This window comes from Apostichopus japonicus, chromosome 2, assembly GCF_037975245.1.
Source record: "Apostichopus japonicus isolate 1M-3 chromosome 2, ASM3797524v1, whole genome shotgun sequence".
Classification (NCBI taxonomy): domain Eukaryota; kingdom Metazoa; phylum Echinodermata; class Holothuroidea; order Aspidochirotida; family Stichopodidae; genus Apostichopus; species Apostichopus japonicus.
Genome location: NC_092562.1, coordinates 26,102,129 through 26,123,241, shown reverse-complemented (window position 1 = coordinate 26,123,241; position 21,113 = coordinate 26,102,129). Strand labels below are relative to the sequence as shown.

General features: G+C 35.3%; 1 protein-coding gene across 1 annotated transcript in view; it reads right to left on the bottom strand.

The window, feature by feature from the left end:
• Nucleotides 1-9,691: 9,691 nt before the first annotated feature.
• LOC139973048 (prostacyclin receptor-like) overlaps nucleotides 9,692-21,113 on the bottom strand; it is a 52,573-nt gene continuing 41,151 nt past the window's right edge. Inside the window, exon 4 of the mRNA XM_071979410.1 lies at nucleotides 9,692-11,165. Coding sequence (XP_071835511.1) covers nucleotides 10,913-11,165 — 253 coding nt within the window. The 3' untranslated portion in view covers nucleotides 9,692-10,912. The remainder of the gene's footprint in view (nucleotides 11,166-21,113) is intronic.

Sequence of the window (21,113 nt, the reverse complement as noted above, 5' to 3'; positions counted from 1 at the left end):
TTCAACATGAATTTTGTGCGTACATTTAACCTTAAGCTCCTAGTCTTCACATGTACACGAGACATGCCTTACGTATACGTAGTAGGCCTACTGTACGCAGTCTTTGCTTTGCACTCTGACCCGTAATCATGCGCAAATTGTGCTGAAAGGACATTTATTACACTAATATTGCTACCAATATCGTTTACTATAGCCTATTGTTAACCAGCTGTCAAATCGCATTGTCTTTACGTTGACTTCTTAAGTGTCCGATTAAAACCTTGAATTTTGAAAACGTTTGAAGATTATTTAAGTATGGCTAAACTTTTCGGTTAATATTTCAAGTTAAACTGAAATGCGTCGATATGCGCGCAGTTGGTATATATATATATATATATATATATATATATATATATATATATATATATATATATATATATATATATATATATATATATATATATATATATATATATATATATATATATATATATATATAGTGTCGTGTAATTTTGATTTTCGTTGTATCCAATCGCTGGTTCACGTGACATAAGTGTCTCGGTTTTCATACGAAAAATCCAATAGAACGCTTTGCTTATGGAGGTAAAATAATGAACTAAATATACTATAAAAGTAAATTTCACAAAATATGAGAAAGTGTTTACTACTATTCTAATATTTCAGTTGATATTAAAAAAAATGAGAAAAAAACTCTGATCGGTTTGTTGTGTTTTTGGAGTTTTGGCGTCATCGGTTGGTTGAGGTCATGATAATGTAATGTCATGATAATGTACAGTCGGCTAGTGGTCAGCAAATGTAGTGAATTTTCGTTTCCTAGTTTCCTTTTCCTAACGATGATCAAAGGTGTAGAAACAGGGAAGTGGATAGGGACATCACACACTTGTGATGGCGAAGAAAGGAATGTTTCTTTTCCCCGTCTACATCACTTATCCACAGAAGGGGGGACAAAAGTGCATTTCGATGAAATTCTTCAACTATAGAAGCAAACATTCCAAATTTATAACATTTCAAGGAAAATGTACGAACAGATTATAACAGCCTTTTTGAAGAGCATCTGTTAAAAAGTGACATCACAGACCATATAAACTTTGATCTACTTTTGAAGTAAGGGAAGTTTGTCAAATAGGTTACATTCAATCAATCATATAGAGACAAGATATTTTGATAGGGATTTTGTCTGCCACCGGAATACCCCTTTAAAATAAAGGAGACTGTTCTGTACAAGGCCTGTTCTTCAGAATATTTCTCTAGCATGGTTTAGTGAATGCTTCAAATTAATGAAAAATATCCGTTGTTAATTCTCCAATACGTATGTTTTCATGTCAATCCAACTTCAAGTCTTTTTTTTTTAAATTTTCACATTAACACAAAAAATTAGTTTAACGTTGCTTCAATTGAAGAAATGATTTCGTTATTCGACAATAATTCTTCATAATCACAAGAAATGATTAAATTTAAAGCAGGACGGGTCAAGTTATTATTTATTTATATATTTTTATTTCTATGTTATTATTTTTTTTTGTCCTCCTTCCGTTTCTTTTAAGGGGTTTTAATAGTTGCTTTTATTCTATTTTCAAAGCATGGTGGTATTCTTGACAGTTAACGAAGTTTATATATAAACGCCTTATAGCTTGTTGGCCACGCTCTGTGAGCAAAAATGTCACCACTTTGCATTTGTACTATGTCACGTGACAAGGCGTACATTGCATCAACACCTATTCATTGCAATGAATAGGGTAGAAAACAGCTCAAGGGTATATCACCGTGTGGTGAATATATCGACCAAAAAGCATTTTATTTTATCCGAAAGTTTCTCATTTATTTGATTACGGTTAAATTGGGAACTGTGTCGTAAGTTTTAACGAGCTTTCGGACTCTTGTTAATGATGGTAGATACATGTGACTAGGCACGCAGACCACATTAAGGCGTTCGAGTAAAAGAGGCTAAGCGCTTTACTATCAGTGAACCCTTATATTTCAGATCATCATCATTATTCCTTCCGAATCGTATTAGTCAATCAACCGGACAGATACAACCCAAACGTTACTCTCGCGATGAAAAGAAAGAATGTATATTTATTAGTTTACTCCATGAGTATGTATGTGTATATATATATAAATATATATATATATATATATATATATATATATATATATATATATAAATATATATATATATATATATATATATTTATATATATATATATATATATATATATGTATGTATATATATATATAAATATATATATACATATGTATGTATATATATATATATATATTTATATATATATATATATATAAATATATATATATATATATATGTATGTATATATATATATATAAATATATATATATATATATGTATGTATATATATATATATATATATATATGATGTAGTCATGTATATACCTACAAACATACATATTTTCACGCCACACACGTTTTAGGAAGAATTAACATTACAAAAAGATGGAATCGTGCTTTAATTCTTGTGTAACTGATATTTTAAATTTTATTGATGCACAGAATTTCACTGTAATATACGTTTTTTCATTAAATTTAGGATGCCTGCATATAACCAGATCAAGACATAAGTTTAAAAATAAGAACAATGACCATAACGATGACAACAATAAGGACATTAAATCATGAACCAGTCACGACAATTGTGAAAAAAAAAATACGTGATATGATCGTAAAACAGTTGTATACAAATTTTCTTTGTCCCAAAAATATTCGTGAATTTCATATTGTTCTTCTGAAAATTGATAGTTAATAATTTGCTTTGACAATGATCTTTCGATAAAAGCAATGGTTCAAACAAGTCGGGAGTAGGGGGAAAGAATGATGAGCACGGGGTAATGGTTAACCCCACCTCCCCCTAGACATGAAATATGCGAAGCAGATATCCTCTACAAATACCGTATCAAATCACATTTCATCATATTTCATACTCTTATGTTTTATTAATTATCGATATGTTTAGGAATACATTCAGAAATACTCAATTCACTGAAAGGGATATTCGGGTAGCTGAAGTTGATAGTCTGGAAACTTGCTGTATCTTTATAGTAACATATCACATCCTCATAGGTGTTTGTATGTCAAAGATATGAGTTTTTCTCCCCTTAAAACTTAGCGGTATTTAGTGATTGCACCTGGCAACAATAAAGTGAATGATACCATCATTGCAATTCAGTTGAATTCCTCCAACCCCCCCCCCCCAACCCCCCTTTTGCGTTACTTTAGAATATTTAACTCACTTATTCAAAGAGAAACTTAAGATTTGCATTTTGATGAAATTCCAACGACATAGAATCTTCACCACTTAACGGACATTCCAAATATCAGCTTTCACAGATAAATCAACAAGATGACTACAATACGAAAGTAAGAAAGTAGAGCATTTGAAGAACAATTATATCTTTATAACGTCACAGACCTCCTTCTCTGATCCTCGTCTAGAGGGAAGAATGGGAGGATTAGCCAGTCGAATCTTGAGTTAGGGGCAAGATGTTGAGATATAGAGTTTTCAACAAACAGTGTGCCAGTGTGGAATACCCTTCTGTTGGGTATATGTGTGTCACTTTGTATGCCACAGCAGTATCCCTTTAATACCTAGCTGTCTGGTTTCACGAGTTACAACAGTGTACATGGTTCTTTACCATAAAAGCTCAACCATTACAGATAAACTACCAGCTGGGGACATTATCTTATGAGTTTCCATAATCAACTGAAATTATATCATCAGTAACATTAGGCATGCATTTAAACTTCAAAGCGTTTGCAAACGAAACAGTTCGACATGACATTACATTTGTGGCACAAAATTTTCAAGAGTGGATTAGACAGTTATTATATCTGTATACTGAGGAAGTAGTCTAACGTTTGTAACCATAAATATATATCATTTAATTTTAATAAATGGCTGCGATGACTAATTACGGGCAAATATCACATGGATATTTTTTTTTTATATAAAGAAAAGTCACCAAAGGTAAATCCTGGGCACGACAACGAAACTACTTGATCCACTCTCAACCACCCCAGTCCTTTGACATCGAGACTGTAACAGCCAGAATCATAGCGGTGTTACGTCAATTGGGGTATCGATGTTTCCTTTGGAAATGGAATAAGGCACGACATACGATACCAGGCGAGCGATCTTTCTGTGCGGCTGTGTATATGAACTGAAAAGAACAGATACCACACGTGATATTGGCCAACAGTTGCAATTTAGCGATCGGGCCGTGGATTGGTCAAAATGGCTGAATGGAACTCGCAGAGTTACAACCAAAACGCAACATACAGTATTATGGTAAGTGTAAATATATGACCATGTCCTACAGTTGTGTATAGTTAGTATTACCAATACCCTGAATTGCTCAGAACAAGCTGGATAATATTGCTGCTACAGAATCCAAAATGTTGATAATAATTGGATTCATTATTCCAATTGTTGTGCTTACATGCGTTGAAAGGTATTATTGTAGTGCGCGTGCGCGCTACAATATTGACATTACTGGCCAAGTGAACGATTCCTATATGACTGGACGTTGAAACTCAAAGTTGCATATAGGCTCTGTACATTTGCAGTTTCAGAGGCTAGCTGCGTTGCCATCTTATTTTGAGCCTGTCACAGCTCTCATAAGCGCCCTTACTTTAATTGTACATACATGACTATACTCCTTGGTATGTTGTCCGCCCTAAAAATATCAGTTGAACAACCGAGAAGTATTAAAATACTGCAAGCATCTACGCGCACTACAACACTGCGTATCTGCAGGCAAATTCAGTTCTTGTTGGGCTTTTCTCTTTGCTTTCTATGACTTCTTCATCTGTGCGCATGTGTGTGTTTTGTTTTTTGTAGGTATTCTGTTTATTACTACTTTTGTTTGCCTGCTTGTTGATGTTTTAATATTAACTTGTTCTTATATGCTTAAGTTTGGAATCAAGACTCATTTCCTTTTACCTTTTCATGTTTTGAGGACACTAAAACAGTCCTTACGAATTTTCTTACAAATATAACAAACTGCATATAGGAATAACCAAACACGGGCCTATCAAATAAAGTCAATTTCCTATGTTAGCTATACCCTCAAGTCGCTCTCTGCTGGATACATGATCGATTGATTTAAACTTGGGGGAAAAATAATAATTGTCTCAACAATTTCATTTCCCACCGATGGTCCTCCGCCGTGACTGTGAACTCACATTGTACCGACCTGTTTTACGTGCTTCTTGTATTAAACTGCACCTGTAAACACAAGCTTAGCTATGCTCTCTTATCACATACTGTCTGCTTCATATCGATGTTAAAGGTTGAATGTAATGTTCAGCTTTCTATGGAACGCAGGCAAGAGAATGTTGCAATGCTAACTTTACACCACTCTATACTGTCCTCTTATATAATGCTTAATAATAATAATAATAATATAATGCCAGTGTGAACAGTTCCTAATATTAAGCTGATGGAAACCGAATATTCATACTATCCATACTGTCAGTACAAGTGCTTTGAAGCATGGTATGAGAGTAGAGTAAGTTAAACATGATCCCAAGTTGGTGACAACAGCTGTGCTGATAGTGATTGTTAGTGTCGATTTGTAACATGACTATAAAATCAAGTGAGCTGAATATTTGTTATACTTGGTACGTGCCGGTTGCCATGGTGAAAGATGGCGCTCTAACAACCCCACCCGCATGTGCGTGGTATGGTCACAGTCTCGATGCATGGGTGCAGGGCCGGTTGAGAGTGGATCAGTTAAGTCGTTTGGTTTTCGTACCCACGCAGGTTCAATCTTGGGTGACCTTTCTGAAATAGTACCTCACTTAACTGACGTAATACCTTCACGATCATAAGGTTACAATTGTGACGTTAAAGGGACTGGGGCTGAGAGTGAGCCAAGTTGTTTGTTTCGTGCCCAGGCTCTTAACTTGGGTGACTTGTCTTATACAGTCCGCCACCCGCATGCACAAAGTGCCATGATTTCCTTAATCCCTGTTTCGTCTGATTTAATAAAGGACGAGCCATTATATTATAAGGCCTTATTCACGTTCTCTGTTCACCGTGTTGCATATCAAACAGGTTGATTTCCATTGCTAGGCATGAAAGTTACAGTCTAGATCAATATCAATATATATTTATATAGATTTATAATATATATATATATATATATATATATATATATCGGTCACTTGACAACAGTGTCCAGAATGTTACATGAGGGGCGAAAACTCAAGATGCCTCAATATGTAGTTGCCTCTAAGGTGAATGGGTCTCGGTGAATACCTCCGTATAATATACCTTGTTGAAGTATCTAATTATCGGGTTAATATGTGGACGGGGCAGAATATGGTGCGTTGGGACCCAAGATGGTACGGTGTTAATAAGGGCACTACTTTGAAGTATGAAGACGTTTGGGTCAGCAGGTAATTTGAATATTACGCAGTGTTTGATCTAGATAAAGTGTTAAAAAGGAATTAGAAAAAATGTATGAATAACAATCGTTTGTGTCTTTATAAGTAGAACACACTTTTTTTTTCTTTACCGGAGACCTTGATCCAATCACATGGTTGTAAATTTGATTTAATATCTATAAAAATGTTGAGTAATTCTATTGCTAGTTTAACCCAAAATATCTGCCTGTTTGAAAGTGCTTAATTGTAACATAACAAAAACCCTTTCATTTAATTTAGAGTAACTATAACTAGGGAAATATTTGAGCAAATGTGCATGAACACATTATTGTATACTTGTTACACTCACTGGTCCTGCAAATCGGTGAAGTGGTCTCTATTGGACTACCAGCACCCCCCCACCCCCACCCTGCCCTAAACTCACTAACAACTGCACGCTTTATAACCTATCATGAAGCATGTGTGATTATATGCGGCTTAGATAAAGACCACGAACTTTCACAGAATAATCTATCATTTAGAAAAAGCTTAACAAATTGCATAATTTACAACGTTTTTCAAAATGATAAATCAAAATAAAAGTGTGTAAAAGATAAAAAATAGACATAGTAATTGAAGAACTGAAATATTTTTTTTATCTTTTAGTTTAAGTAATCAATGTAATAATAATAATAATAATAAAGCTTTGTTTAAGAACTAATAAGCACGTAGTGGATATAACTCATCTTACAAGTTATCATTTAAAATAGTGATTAAAGCAAACAATTTCTTTGGTATATATACTACTGAAATCAACTGAATAATTGTTGCTCGAAAAAGGTGAGAAGCGCAAATATCAAGCTAAATAAATAAATAAAGAGCAAACGTAATAATATATATAAACACACATCATTAGTCCAACCTGATAAAAAACAACGCATGCTGGAATATTGTCGGGTCTCATTGTAAACTTTAGCTGTCTAAATTGATACGGTAATTTAAATGATATGAACTTTGAACTTTAGTTATTATATAACATCCTTTTACAGCCCCTTTAAGACTGATTAAGTAGAGGTAGGGTGTATAGGTGGGGTTTATGGGTAAGAGGTGGAAGGATGCTAATGAAGTTTGAAACAATTGATGGTGTCAGTTTTTATAGTTTGTTACACACAATACATTTAATATACAAAGTATGTAAAGCAAACTGAAGAATAGGATCAGTCGATTATACTTCAATTCGTCACGAGGGATTGTATTATGACGAATGCATTGTACAGTTGATATCAGGTTGATATATGCGCAGATCCAGGGGCGCAGAGGTTAGATGTACACCCCTCCACTTCAACCCCACACCGAAACCTAAAAATAGTATAATAAGCTTAGCCATGCGTGTAGACCTTAAATTATATATCTAAATTACAGCAATAGTATGCCTTAGAATGCACCATTTCATGTCAATCTCTCTTTCGGTTTTAGGGAGCACCCTTAGGCCCCCAGAACCTATGGGAGTCGTCTTCAACGACCCAAGGGTCACGCCCCTGATAAACATCATAACCAGCACTACTATACGGCGGATGTCATATAATTAGCATATAGCGCATGCTCAATGAGTCTCATGCAGTACGCTACCGTTTACGGTTAGTAATTTACATAACTTTGAATCAAACGCAAACATAAGAGGTGATTTTCAAATGATTTACTATCGTATATTTTTAATTGGTGGGATTTTTTCCACGTCGTTAAAACTGCATGAATAGCGAACTTCTTTTTTGTAGAATCTGTTTGAATTTTTCTTTGCGCGTGCGCAGTTGAAACCACAGCCAGCTTGTTCTGAAGTATCATTTGTAACTATTTATACATATCATGTGTAGATACACACGAATATATATGTATATAGACATACGCGTATATAGCAAGTATATATGAGTCTATACTCATGTTACGATACGCTGTAAGGAAATATTGAAGCAGGTAATTGCGCTGCGCTGTTCTTCTGGGAGATATAGCACTTGAAACTATTTCTAGCAAGTCCATCTTTCGTTTCAAGAATTGGTTGTTGTTTTTCCCATAAGAAAAGTAAATGACTAGTTGACAAAGACATGTTAATCAGTGCAGGTTTTTTTTCAAAATGACTCAACCTGTCAAATGTGTTCCGTGACAGTTTGATCCGTTTTAAAACAAGCAAAGACTACAAGGTAACTACTTACCCACGCTAAAAAAAAAATGTTAAAACTGACGTAGGCTATGCTAGATGCCATATATAGGCATATATATATATATATATATATATATATATATATATATATATATATATATATATATATATATATTGTCGCGAAACACACGGGTGCTAGGAATAAGGTTAGGCGGTAAAGAGGTCACTTGTTCGATTTAAAGTAGCCTTTCGCTTTTCTTGATTTGTTCTGGTTTAACTTAATTATCCGGTACCGTTTTGGAAATCCCTCCTCCCAACGACAGGACAATTGTTACATCCTTGTCATTCATAATATGTAGATGTGTATTACCCCCACCCACCCCACTGACCCCCTCCCGAACCTCCCTCCCACCCCTCAACCATCTAATTGTCTATAATGCCTAGGAAGCGCCGACGCCAATTAAGTAAAACCCTTTTGATAACTTCTGATAACAGCACAACGTAGCTTATTTGTTCTTGCATGCATCTTGATAAAACAGGGCATGGAAAATGCCGGAGATGTGGTGCGCAAGATTAGAAAGCCAATTAAACATAGTGTCGATAAACAAAAGCGAATACGTAATAGTAAGGACTGTATTAATAAACCGAACTGAAAACCATACACATAAAATAAGATAAAGCGTCTTTGGTCCATATCATGAGAAATTGATGACGTCACAACAAATGTAAACTTCAAATGCTAACAGATTTGGTGATTTGGCAGTATACGAACAGCCCCCTCTCCCAACCCGTCAGTGGCATAACAATGAGCAATCCTGCCCCCGGTGCAGCGATAGAAATGCCCCTACCCCAAAAGGTCCACGTTCATTCAAGTCCAAGGTTACCGTGGATTGAGTTTGGGAGAGAATTCTTTGATATTTGACACCTCTAGACGCCCAGATGAGGCACTCTAATGCTTTCTCTGTTGGGTTTCGGGACAGAACTTTAAGAACTTTCTTGAACAGTTTTCGACACATTAGAAAATGATAAAAAGTTCTGATTTTAAAACTTGTCTAAACCAATTATTAATCATTTTTTCTGCCCTTCATACCGAGAACCTAATTTACGCCCCTCCCCCCCCCCCGCCCCATGGCACTTTTCCTCTCCCCGTGATTTCTCCTTTCAATAAAGCTTTTAATTAATTTCGGTGAATGCTTTCATATATCAAAATCCTTTGGCCCTAATCTTTTGACCAATAAACTATACATTTCAACGTACAAAATAACCCCATCGTTACCTTTTGTTCTCAAGCCTTCTCTCACAATTCTCTTCGAATTACCAAACAGACGACACGTATAAACATACACAAACAGACCGATATGCCACGCACACACTTTAATCATTCATATGTATAATCATGGAGGTAAAAACAGAACTTTCTCTCCTTCTGTTTTTACCTCCATGGTATAATCGTTTTGTCTGTTTTTGTCAGTTACTATATTTGTTTTGAACTGCAATGAACGCTTGTACCCTAATAGACAGAGTCGGACTTGTTTGCCCATTACTGTCACTACGTATGCCTTTCATACAACCACGCACAGTGACACACAAGTTAAGAGTGCGAAAGATTTCTTCTCAAATGCGACAGTGCGCCGCTACTCCACAATGTTATCGTATATGTATGCCACATATTATAGAAGTTTCTGTATATTAAATCTCATATACCAGGCACTAGTCCTTCATAATGATGTATGATCATACAGTTAGCAGTGGTCTCGATTCTCAGTTGTTATTATCAGAGACTCTTAATCAGTTTCAAAAATGCAAATTTAATTATATTCGACATTTTTCGCTCCTTGGTGATTATCATGAAGAGTCGACGCGCCAAGCGTGCACTATATTAATATTAATAAAATACAGTCCAAGAACCGCAGTATTTTGAATGTTCATTATACAACATATGAGCCTACATCGTATGTATATACGGTATCGAATAAAACGTTTATTTCTTTGGCCGACTTTTGGTAGAATAGGAAGGTTTGGAATTTGAAATATGTTAATAGAAGAACAGTAAGAACCGCGGTATCTTAAACTGTTCATATACATTGTGTAATCTAGAATAAATAGTTATTTCTTTAGTTGATTATTGGCAGTAGGAAAATTTATCTCTCGGAATAATATTTTTTATGAATATTCATGAATGTGTCTTAACCATACATAAGAAAATGATTATGTAACTCCTCTATAAGCCTACTAGGTTATTATGTCCAAATCCATCATTTTACACCAATAACTGCAGACAGCGCCATGATGATGTTTTACGCATCGACCCATGTCTGTGGCATCGCGATTTCTTGCGCCGGTATTTTTTGTAAATATCATATCGCCGATTCTAACCTCCTTGGACTCTTAACGTTCAAACCTTTCTTGTGATTGGCCTTCTCTGACGAATCCATCAATTTCTCAAGGAGATTGATATCGAAGTCTTCAGAATGATTAGAAGCGCATCTACCGGAATGGAGAGATCGCAGAGACCGCGATGTTTGTGACGGTTCGCGGGGCATCAGTAAAGAATCCAACGATGTGTCAGTCAAACAGTTGCCGGTATCTGGAGTCTGGGAGCTCGCAGAACTGTAAACCAAAAAAAGAAAAGGTTTCCGTTAGTACAGGCGGCAAATTGATCCTTTGAGGTTTAAATATCAATTTCATTGAACGAATGTTAAATGAAGTTAAAGGTTCATGATTGCATGATGAAGAACAAGAAACCTTCCATGAGTATAAAAATATGGAAACTATAATGTCATATACAACGCTCCTGTCGACCTTTCCTCCTCGACCCCTCCCCCACCCCTCTCATTCTCAATGCCGTACACGGGATCTAAATGGTGGGGCCAAATTCAAACCTTCTCCGACTGATTTAGGTAGAAGCTGAACCTATATGGAAGGAAGTGCCAGAAGCGAATGAAGGATTTTATAGAGAGGTGGGTGGCCATTGGGTCGTTACAGCCGTCCTCCCACAAAAGTTAATTTTTAAGTCTAGAAGACAAATGTCGAATTTTGAGGCATATTTAGACAATAATTTCGGTCTGTAATTACAGCTCTGAACGCAAGTTTGTGCTTATAAATACTCTTTTATGTGAGAGTGTGTGTGAGTGGATTAATTAGCAATGCTCTAATTATTCTTCGGCTGAATGTAAATCATTTCCCAACTGAGCCACCCCACCCCCCCCCCTACGGACTGACGATACAAGAAGGTGGAGGCCATCACCCTTCCCATTGTGGGGTACGCTACTGCCCCTACTATTCATAAGTAAATTTATATACCAATGGTCAGCTGATGTGATAAATTGCTTATTCCGCCTAATAGAAACATTGTGATCATAAACTGTGTATAAACTGACCTGAGCACACAACGAAACCCAGTACAAACATCTGACGTATACGGTACTATAGAGCTTATACGGAACTAATATTTCACTCGCATTCCCCCCCCCCCCCTTCTTCCCCCATTTTGGACGTGGGGTGGGGTGTTGGGGGGAGGCTTGGTTTCGACATTAACGAAAATTTAGCGCGTGTAGGCTACGCATTTGTTTTTTTTTTGTTTTTTCACATTCTATGTTCTATGGCTTCTATATATTTTTTCCCTTAAAGATGACACCCATACTTCTAATTCCGCTTTTAATATTTGAAACATGAAGCCAGTATCGTTTCGACCATATAAATAATATTAGCAAAAGGTTTTGTTTTCTTTACATATCAAGGGGCAAACAAAGGAAGAATATTTCGGAAAACGAATACAATCTAATTATTGGGCACACATTTTATGAAAAAATTAATGGTTTGGACAGTTTGAAATTATAATCGCCCCATCACGTGTTCAATGTATCAATCTCATGAAGATAGCGTATATGCAATATGCATTACAAACATTAGCATGTCAATAAGACGACACGATAGGAAACACTTGGATGGGGTTTTACGAGAGGGCTGCAGAGAATGTTACAGTGTTACTATACAAACGTGATTGTTTCTTATAAAAGAGAAAAGAAAGTCACCCAAAATAGAGCACGGTAAGCCATATGTATCCGATGTAGGGTAATGCATGGGTAGACGAAAACAGTATATAAGCTCACACAGCTTATCATGGAACGCAGAATTTGACTTTAATGTATTTCGTGAAGAAGAGGGTAACGCGTGCGCGTTCCTTGGTCGCCAGATATATATATATATATATATATATATATATATATATATATATATATATATATATATATATATATATATATATATATATATATATATACAGGCTATATATATATATATATATATATATATATGTATATATATATATATATGTAAACTATATATAAATATATATAAACTATATATATGCATATACCATACATATATCTATACATATCTATAAGCTCTTTTTATCTGCCTCATTGCATTTTAGTATATATATATAAATTTATATATTATATATAATGCATTGCATTTTAGTATATATATAAATATATATATATAATATATATAGTGCAGCAAACTTATCCATATTATGTAGCCAACTATAACACAATTTAGTCCTATATGCATGCTATTTAAGCCTTTGGGTGGAGGAAATTTAAAAAAAAAAGAATGGTAGTGAATATACGAACATGTCATGTAGTATACCGTTTGTATTTGAGAATTTAGTTTGGGTCTATTCTCTTATAATGAAAGTCACATTTTAACATTTGGATGTCTTATCTTTCTGTCTTGTAAAAACCACAAACATACGAAGACTTTGAAGGAAATTGATTCCCTTGAGGACTTGATGAATCCATCAAACATCTTATGATATGTTATCATGAATTCTAGCGTGCTTCATGTTGCCTTATCAAAGAAAAAAAGAAAAAACTTCCCCTGGCTGTTCAAATGAATTTCCAAGACAAGATGATCACTTTCGGATGGAAAGACTGGTTTGACTAATGGAGGAACTGCCTTAGTTTTTTCTTCTTAAAACATTTTTGGTTTAAATAATTTGTATTTAAAAATGTATAAAGACTAAGCCTGCGTCTTACCACACATGTAAACGTATGAATTGTATTTTATCTGATCACGTTTTCACGTTTTCGAAATCAAATACGTAGATAAATTCCGGTTTCTTGAAGAATCCGTGAATGTCTGGAAATGCTTGGAGTTTATACGTGACGGTTCAATGTCAGGGATTTCCCCTTGGGCCACCATCCACTATACAAACATTCCTTCCCTTTTCAATTCTTTTGATTTATCAAATTTCTGTCTTGCATAGAACCTAAGACCTTGAAAATTGCTCAAAATTCTTTATGTTATGTGTTTGATATAGGTATTTTTTTATTAACAAACTGTATAGGGGATTTGTTCTTTCATTGCATTTCATTTTATGTAATACATAAAATTAAAAGTGAAAAAAAGGTCAAAAAAGGTTTTAAAAAGGTGACAATAGACGTCATTATGATTTATGCAAATTTTACGCCACATAAACCACAAAAGGGATATAACACTGTTGGTATAACACGTGTGTGAGTGCAGTCATTGACGAATTACAATGACATCTATAAGCGGTTCGAATCGTTTATCTGCTATAGCGGATTAAATCTCAAATAGCTGTTATATCATAATTCCTATGCATTTGTCTTATAGCTGATAGTTTTTTGGTTCGGATGTTTATGGCTCATAAAAATTATTGTTCTTTCTCCACAAAGTTCAAGGCTAACCATAGAGCTAAGATTGTTCGCCCATAGCAACCATAGTTTATTATTTCCGATGCCATCCGATCCTACAGGACTACTCGGCTTACATTCGTAACTTTAAAGGCACCGTCGCTTCGAGCTATTAAATGACATATTCTCTTCGACGAAACATCCTTCACCTATCAGTGTGTTACACCTACCATAAAAGTACACCGACCGTCCTGCACGAAGCTGTGGGATGAGATAGAGGGGATGGAGCCTGCAGGGGCGGGGGGGGGGGCAAGGTGGGTGAGGTTAAGGAGGTATACTTCAACTGACATGAACGTGCATCTTCGTAAAATATATCATCAAGAAGGGAAAGGGTGGACGGTGAATTTGAAATGGTGCAATATCTTCTGAAATTTTAATTAATGAAATTCAAAAAGTTACATGCGGATTGTGCCTCTCTGCGCCCAGTTTTTCTTTAATATAACCAATGTCAAACGGGCGTGTGCGCGTTGTTATATGTTGACTAGCAATAGGCCTATGTTATTTGTATTACCAAAGTTTACACCTGTAGGCCTATACTGTCTAGGAAAAGCGTACATTTGAAGTAGTCCTACATCATAAACAAATGAAAAGGGGGAGTATTAAGTTTACACGATGGTTCTTGTAACATTTAGTAATGCCACCCCCCCCCCCTCCCGATTACAGTAAGTTCTTGTGGATTCTCAGAATATAGAGATAACAATGTATAGTTGTGCTGCTAACGGTAACGTGTTCTGATAGTGCAACGTTGAGTTAACGTTGCATAATGGTCTCTTCTTAAAAGTTGTTTCTTGGTATTTATGGGAGAGTAAAATACTGCAGCATATTCCACGATAACAAAAAACAGTGGACTGGGTGTACACTGAATGGACACGGTGGAGCATTCCTAGCTTTGTGATATATTAATAACAAAAGAAAAAGATAATAAACAGCGATGAGTTTTATCACAAGTTTTAGTCAGAGACACTAAAAAATTGATTATGTAATAATTCTGTTCCAAATGTTGATCAACCTTTCTCATAATAACAACAAATTTCGTTATGACGATGTCTTTCTGCAAAAATACTCATTACTTCTTAAGAGTTACGATTTGACATAACTAGCTGATATTGGAGTGACATATTTATTTATGACGTCATCGAATCCAGAAAATGTTTGATAAAGAATTTCCTGATCATATCGCATAGGTCAGCTTGGTGTTTGAACCATATCATTATCATTTAATTTTGAGTTCCATTATTAAACCCGTAGTGTCACAAAAGGAAATATGTTTGGCGAATATGCAATGCAACCCCAGGCCAACAGGAGCTTCCCCTTGGCCATATTTACACAATTGTCATGAGACCCCCAGCCTCTTCCCCCTCTTCACCAGAAAGAATATGCAATCGTCAAAAGAAATTCAATTCCAAACCAAAAAAGAAAGAACCCGAGTTGTGCAAATTATCTTCGTTTTGCTTTATTCCAAGATCTTGAGATGGGGGGACGGGGAAGTTAAAAGTTGTTGGGCAGGGGGGGTAACTGGTTTTCTATCCGTAGACGCCCTTACCTTCTACGCGGTTATAATTCATATTTCTAGCCACTCAAACTCTCGAACTGTTGATACCATGGCCCCTTCAGAAAGTTATTTCTGTTTATTCGCCTTTCCTTACACTTTTCTTCTTTTCTCCAAACTTATGCAAATTCACGCTTCCACTGCCCAGGCTTAATCAATCCCTTCATAAAAGTAGAGTCTTTTGGTTCCCCCCCAAAAATAATTAGGCGATCTCTTCATTCATGAAAAATACGTCAATAATTCTGCCTATAATTATGCTTACATTATAAACACTTATACATACGGCATTGTTTATTGAAACAAGCAAGCAAATAAACAAACAAAGCAACTGTGTTTAACACGACAAACCCTTTAATATCACACACTCATAAATCTGTTCAGCTGAAAAATCCAAGCGAAGTATTTTTTGGGTTTTTTTCATATTTCTATTTTAAGTCGCTACCAATTCCTGGTGTCAGATAATCCTCCTGCGTCTCACTGGGATCCCTCCCCCCAGGGAGCACATATAGTGGCTTGAACAACAGGATAAGTATGAACCGCGTACTGAGATATATATTACTTAAGAAATTCCTCTCTTTTTTTTTTAAACCATAGAAGAGTTAATTATGAAAAAAGCATTTTTCACTGGCGGATAAGGGAAAAAAAGAAGATGAAAATCCATATTACGAATTGAATTACTGGCAAACACTACACAGATATAGAGTTTGGAAACCTTATAATGTTGTTTTTGTCTCCTGTAGGATGTCGTTATTATTATTATTATAATTATTATTATTATTATTATTATTATTATGATTATTACTTATAATAATACTCACGACATACACCTGATCTACACGCATTAATGATATTAATTACCCGTTCGTTGATACTAATGTAAAAGCTATAAATTGAGTCCTGAAGGTGCGATGATGGCAGTTTTCGGCGATCGGTGTGGATAAAATGCCTTTTTACATTTATGTATGCAACACGTCCGCATGTTATCTTCATTTGCCAGTAGACTACACGTTCAACGTTTATATATATATATATATATATATATATATATATATATATATATATATATATATATATATATATATATATATATATATATATATATATATATATATATAAACGTTGAACATGTAGTCTACTGGCAAATGAAGATAACATGCGGACGTGTTGCATACATAATTGAATAAAAGGCATTTTATCCACACTGATCGCCGAAAACTGCCATTATCGCACTTTCAGGACTCAATTTATAAGTGGTAAATATTTTTAAATATCGATACAAAAATTGCATCATTTTTTGGTTTAGTTTAGCTTTTATTCCTACATATATACATAAGCAAATTAATACCAAATTTATACTATTAAATAGAAAGCACGCTATTATGAGAAAATAAAAGCACTCTTGACTTTATTGAAACTCCTTCAAAGATGCCACAAGGTCTTCTCTGAATATGAAGCTCTGTAAATTAAAAGAGTTTGTCATTCATACGTAAGGAAATTGTTATCGATTTTGTGGCAAAACCTAGGGAAAAGTTTCCGTTTCTTGTCAAACCGATGAAGTAAAAAAAATGAAGGGTCTAACAGCTGGTATTCTCAAGGGATAACGGCTGCAAAATGCTCCACGTGAATTACAGGAATCTAAGAATATGGAATCGGATAAAATTCCTGAAAGCCTCACTGTTATATATACGCTCAAATCTTTTTCTCGTGTAAATGGTCTCCTGGGTCAATTATGCTGTCGGCCTTTTGTTTTATCAGTAAGATGGAACCGATGAACTAAATCTAGGTTTTGTAAATAGGCCCTGCAAGTTTTGGGTTATAATTAGTAAGTGGTGGGAACTTGGCGATCGCGAGGTTTCCTTATTAACATTCATAAACTTAAGACATTAATGTTTCAAAGTTTTGTGGCCTCTGGTCAGAACGAACATTTGAAAGTTCTTGGGATACAAATGAACAGACTAGAACTTGTACTAAACATGACACGAACTGATCAAACTACGCCACATACAAATGAATACAAACAAATACAAATAACCTGGATGTTATGCATTTCATTAGTTTGGCCTGCTTAATATAGCCTTTAGTTGATTTCGCTATTTACAATGCGTTTAGTTACTCAGTTGAAGAATGGCAAAACAAAAATGGTTGTGATTAGTAATTGGAACGTTGTTAATTTCTATGTGTGTGTGTGTGTGGATATTTGCACATACATGCGCGTGTGTTTTGTTGTTGTATACCTTCATACTAAATGTTACAGAGGATGCATTATGTAAAAAATTCTCTAACTTGTCTAGCTAAACGAATACAACATTCGGATTATTTTTAACAACAACCAACAAACTTTGCTGATGTTACAGCTTTTCTCAGTGCAACTGCCCTCTCTCTAACAGGTTACAGTTTTCTCAACGAGAGTTCATTTCAAGGTTTTTTCGGTGTTGTTACTTGTAGAAATAGCCTTTGATATCTCAGAAATGTGACTATGATATTCTCAACTTTCGTTCAGTGTAGAAGATGAGAAGGCTCTAAATGTGATATTTTGATTGCCATAGGAGATACTCATGTACGTATACATATTAACACCAAAAAAAAATGGTATGCAACATGCACATTAAAAGTACAAAAAGTTGCAATGTTTACAGATATTACATTACAATATCTTGGATATGTTAAACTTAAAGTGTGTCCTTCCCACAACACACTTTTCGATGTTCTTAGCTATTATTTTAGCTGGTGTATTTTAAGGCACATAGCAATGAATCATCTCATGCATGTGGCACATGTTTGAACTGACTCATAATTTTCGAAAAAGGTTCGAATTCGCACTTTTTCTAGCATTTTGAGACGATATAAGTTGTATGCAACCAGACAATAATTTATGTTACGTGGAATAGCTATACGCACTCCTTGTTCCTAACAGCTGAAATCCTCCCTTTCTTTCTGACTTGTGTTAAGCAGACCATTTGGTTTGGACTGTTCAATTTGCAACCAGGGTAAATAACCACCTCACAGGACCTATAATATGTGTATAAAAAAAACCTCAAAAAAAAAGAAAGAAATTCTCCACTTTTGAAGTATAAAACGGGACAACATATGTCTGAATGGAATTAAAATATGTAACTTGGAACACGGGCAAGAACTGAGTAATATTTTATGAAATCTTACTTCAATTTTTATCAGAGATTCATTAATGTAATGGTATATCTTGTATGCATCTGAGCATACTCATCTTCAAAGAAAAAAAAAGGGTTTTTATTGAGCTTGATGAAAAGCATACTCCATCTTAAAGCCACGTCGGTACACGAACGTGAAGAAACCTGCTATTTGTTACAATTTGGAATTGTGCTAGAACGTCAATATAAAAAACTTTCCCTGTCCAAACAGTAAGTAAAACCACCAACGAAATTGCTCTATCTGCGTAATTTTACCCTCTTTTTCCTTTTAAAATAGATATTTACTTGCTCGAAAAACCGTCAGGTTGTATTTCAGTTAAGTAAAAAAAAAATCGATCATGGAAACTAAGGTAATTAAGGTTTTGGATTTTTTTTTAAATTCTAGAAACTGTCGGATTTGATAAGGTTTCAATTACCTTAATGCACTTTCTATAGACTATAATCCATTTAATAATCACCTGAGGTATATATATTGTCGGATAGCACTGGTGTTTCATCAAGTTGGGTACATCAAAGGCAACGTTTTACGTTCAATAAATGTACAGTCGCGGCAATTAAACTGTATATTACAAAAAAAAGTGTCCCGTTGAAGGTGGCGAAGATATACAACTATAGACTAACGGACGTATGCATGTTCTCTACATATCCAGGATCAATAAGTGTCTGTTATTTATGGTCCATAGGCTACTCACGTGTCGTGTCACGTGATGTGGGGCTCAATATATGTATATACAGGAGAATAGAAAACTACTGTTCTGTCTTTGATCTTCCACGTGCAGTATACTGTCTAATATGTTGAAAGACATTCTCCAAACCCATGTTTATATGATATAGTTGATGCCGGATAACCAACGGCTAATCAAGATTAGTACAGCGTGGAAGGAATTTAATTGATAATAAATGGCTTTCATTCAGGCCATGTGCGATGCTCATCTTCGTAAGATAAGTATCGCGAGAGAAGGGATGAAACTCTCTGTCCTTGCTTTCAGCAGCCGTTTGCAGCGGGCAGCTGAACTAACGAATAGTTTATCAAGGCTTGCTATTCGATGACAGATATTGATCAGTTGGTATCTTGTAAGCGGACCTGACTGTATAGATAAAGCATATAGCTTCAGGTTATAAGTATATAAACCTAGCTATATACTTATATATATAGAATTCCGATATAGAGAGAATTCAGAAGTGTACATCCTTTAAAACAAAACGCTTACTAGAACGGAAATGAGACTAACAGCAAAGTTGGAAAAAAAAGGTTTTATAGGCGAGATGAATGAATCTTAGTTTATATATATATAAAAAGGTATATTACGTTATACATTTATGTATTTATACAAGTACTATGTCTACATTTCTAGTCATAGCCAAAGAACAAGGATCTGTGTTCTGTACAAAAGCCAAGCAATTGCAGTGGCATAGGAAGGTACTTTTGAGTTGGGGGCTGAAGACTGATGGTCGGCCTGGGGGAGGGGTGGATTTTTTTTGCATTTCCAGGTGGCCTCAGATGCAATTTGGTGCAATATAGCACACTTCAACACCCACTCCATTTTGTAAATAATTTTGCATTTTCACCTGGCCTTAGATGCAATTTGGTGCTCCAAATGAGATTTTTTGAAAAAGGGGTTTTCTGACTTGCGAAGCGGGGGGGGGGGCGGAATGATACTTCCGCCCCCCATATTTTTCTCTGGGGCTGGCGCCCCCCGGTTCCTACGCCCTTGATCAATTGTCATATTGGCCCATGATACGTGAGGTGAAACAGACAAAAGTAAATAATCGACTTTACAAAATATTCTCCTAAAGAGATAAACGTTTCGAGTACCCCATTTTGTCTCCCTCCGCTTCTTACCCCACCCCCAAAAATGAAAGAAATGAAATAATGATCGCTCTATATATTTCATATATATAGCAAACTTCATACAGACATTACGTTGCAGGAATGATATAAAATTAAAGAGATTTACTTCTCTTCTTAGTATATACTTGCACTTTTCTTTACTATTTTTAATGGACTATAGGCTAGAGTCTGTATACGAGAGAACTACATATTCACCCACTTTAAGCTTATAGATTATAACCTTGGTTCATCTGGATAGCTAAATATAGATAGGCCAAACGCTCGTTA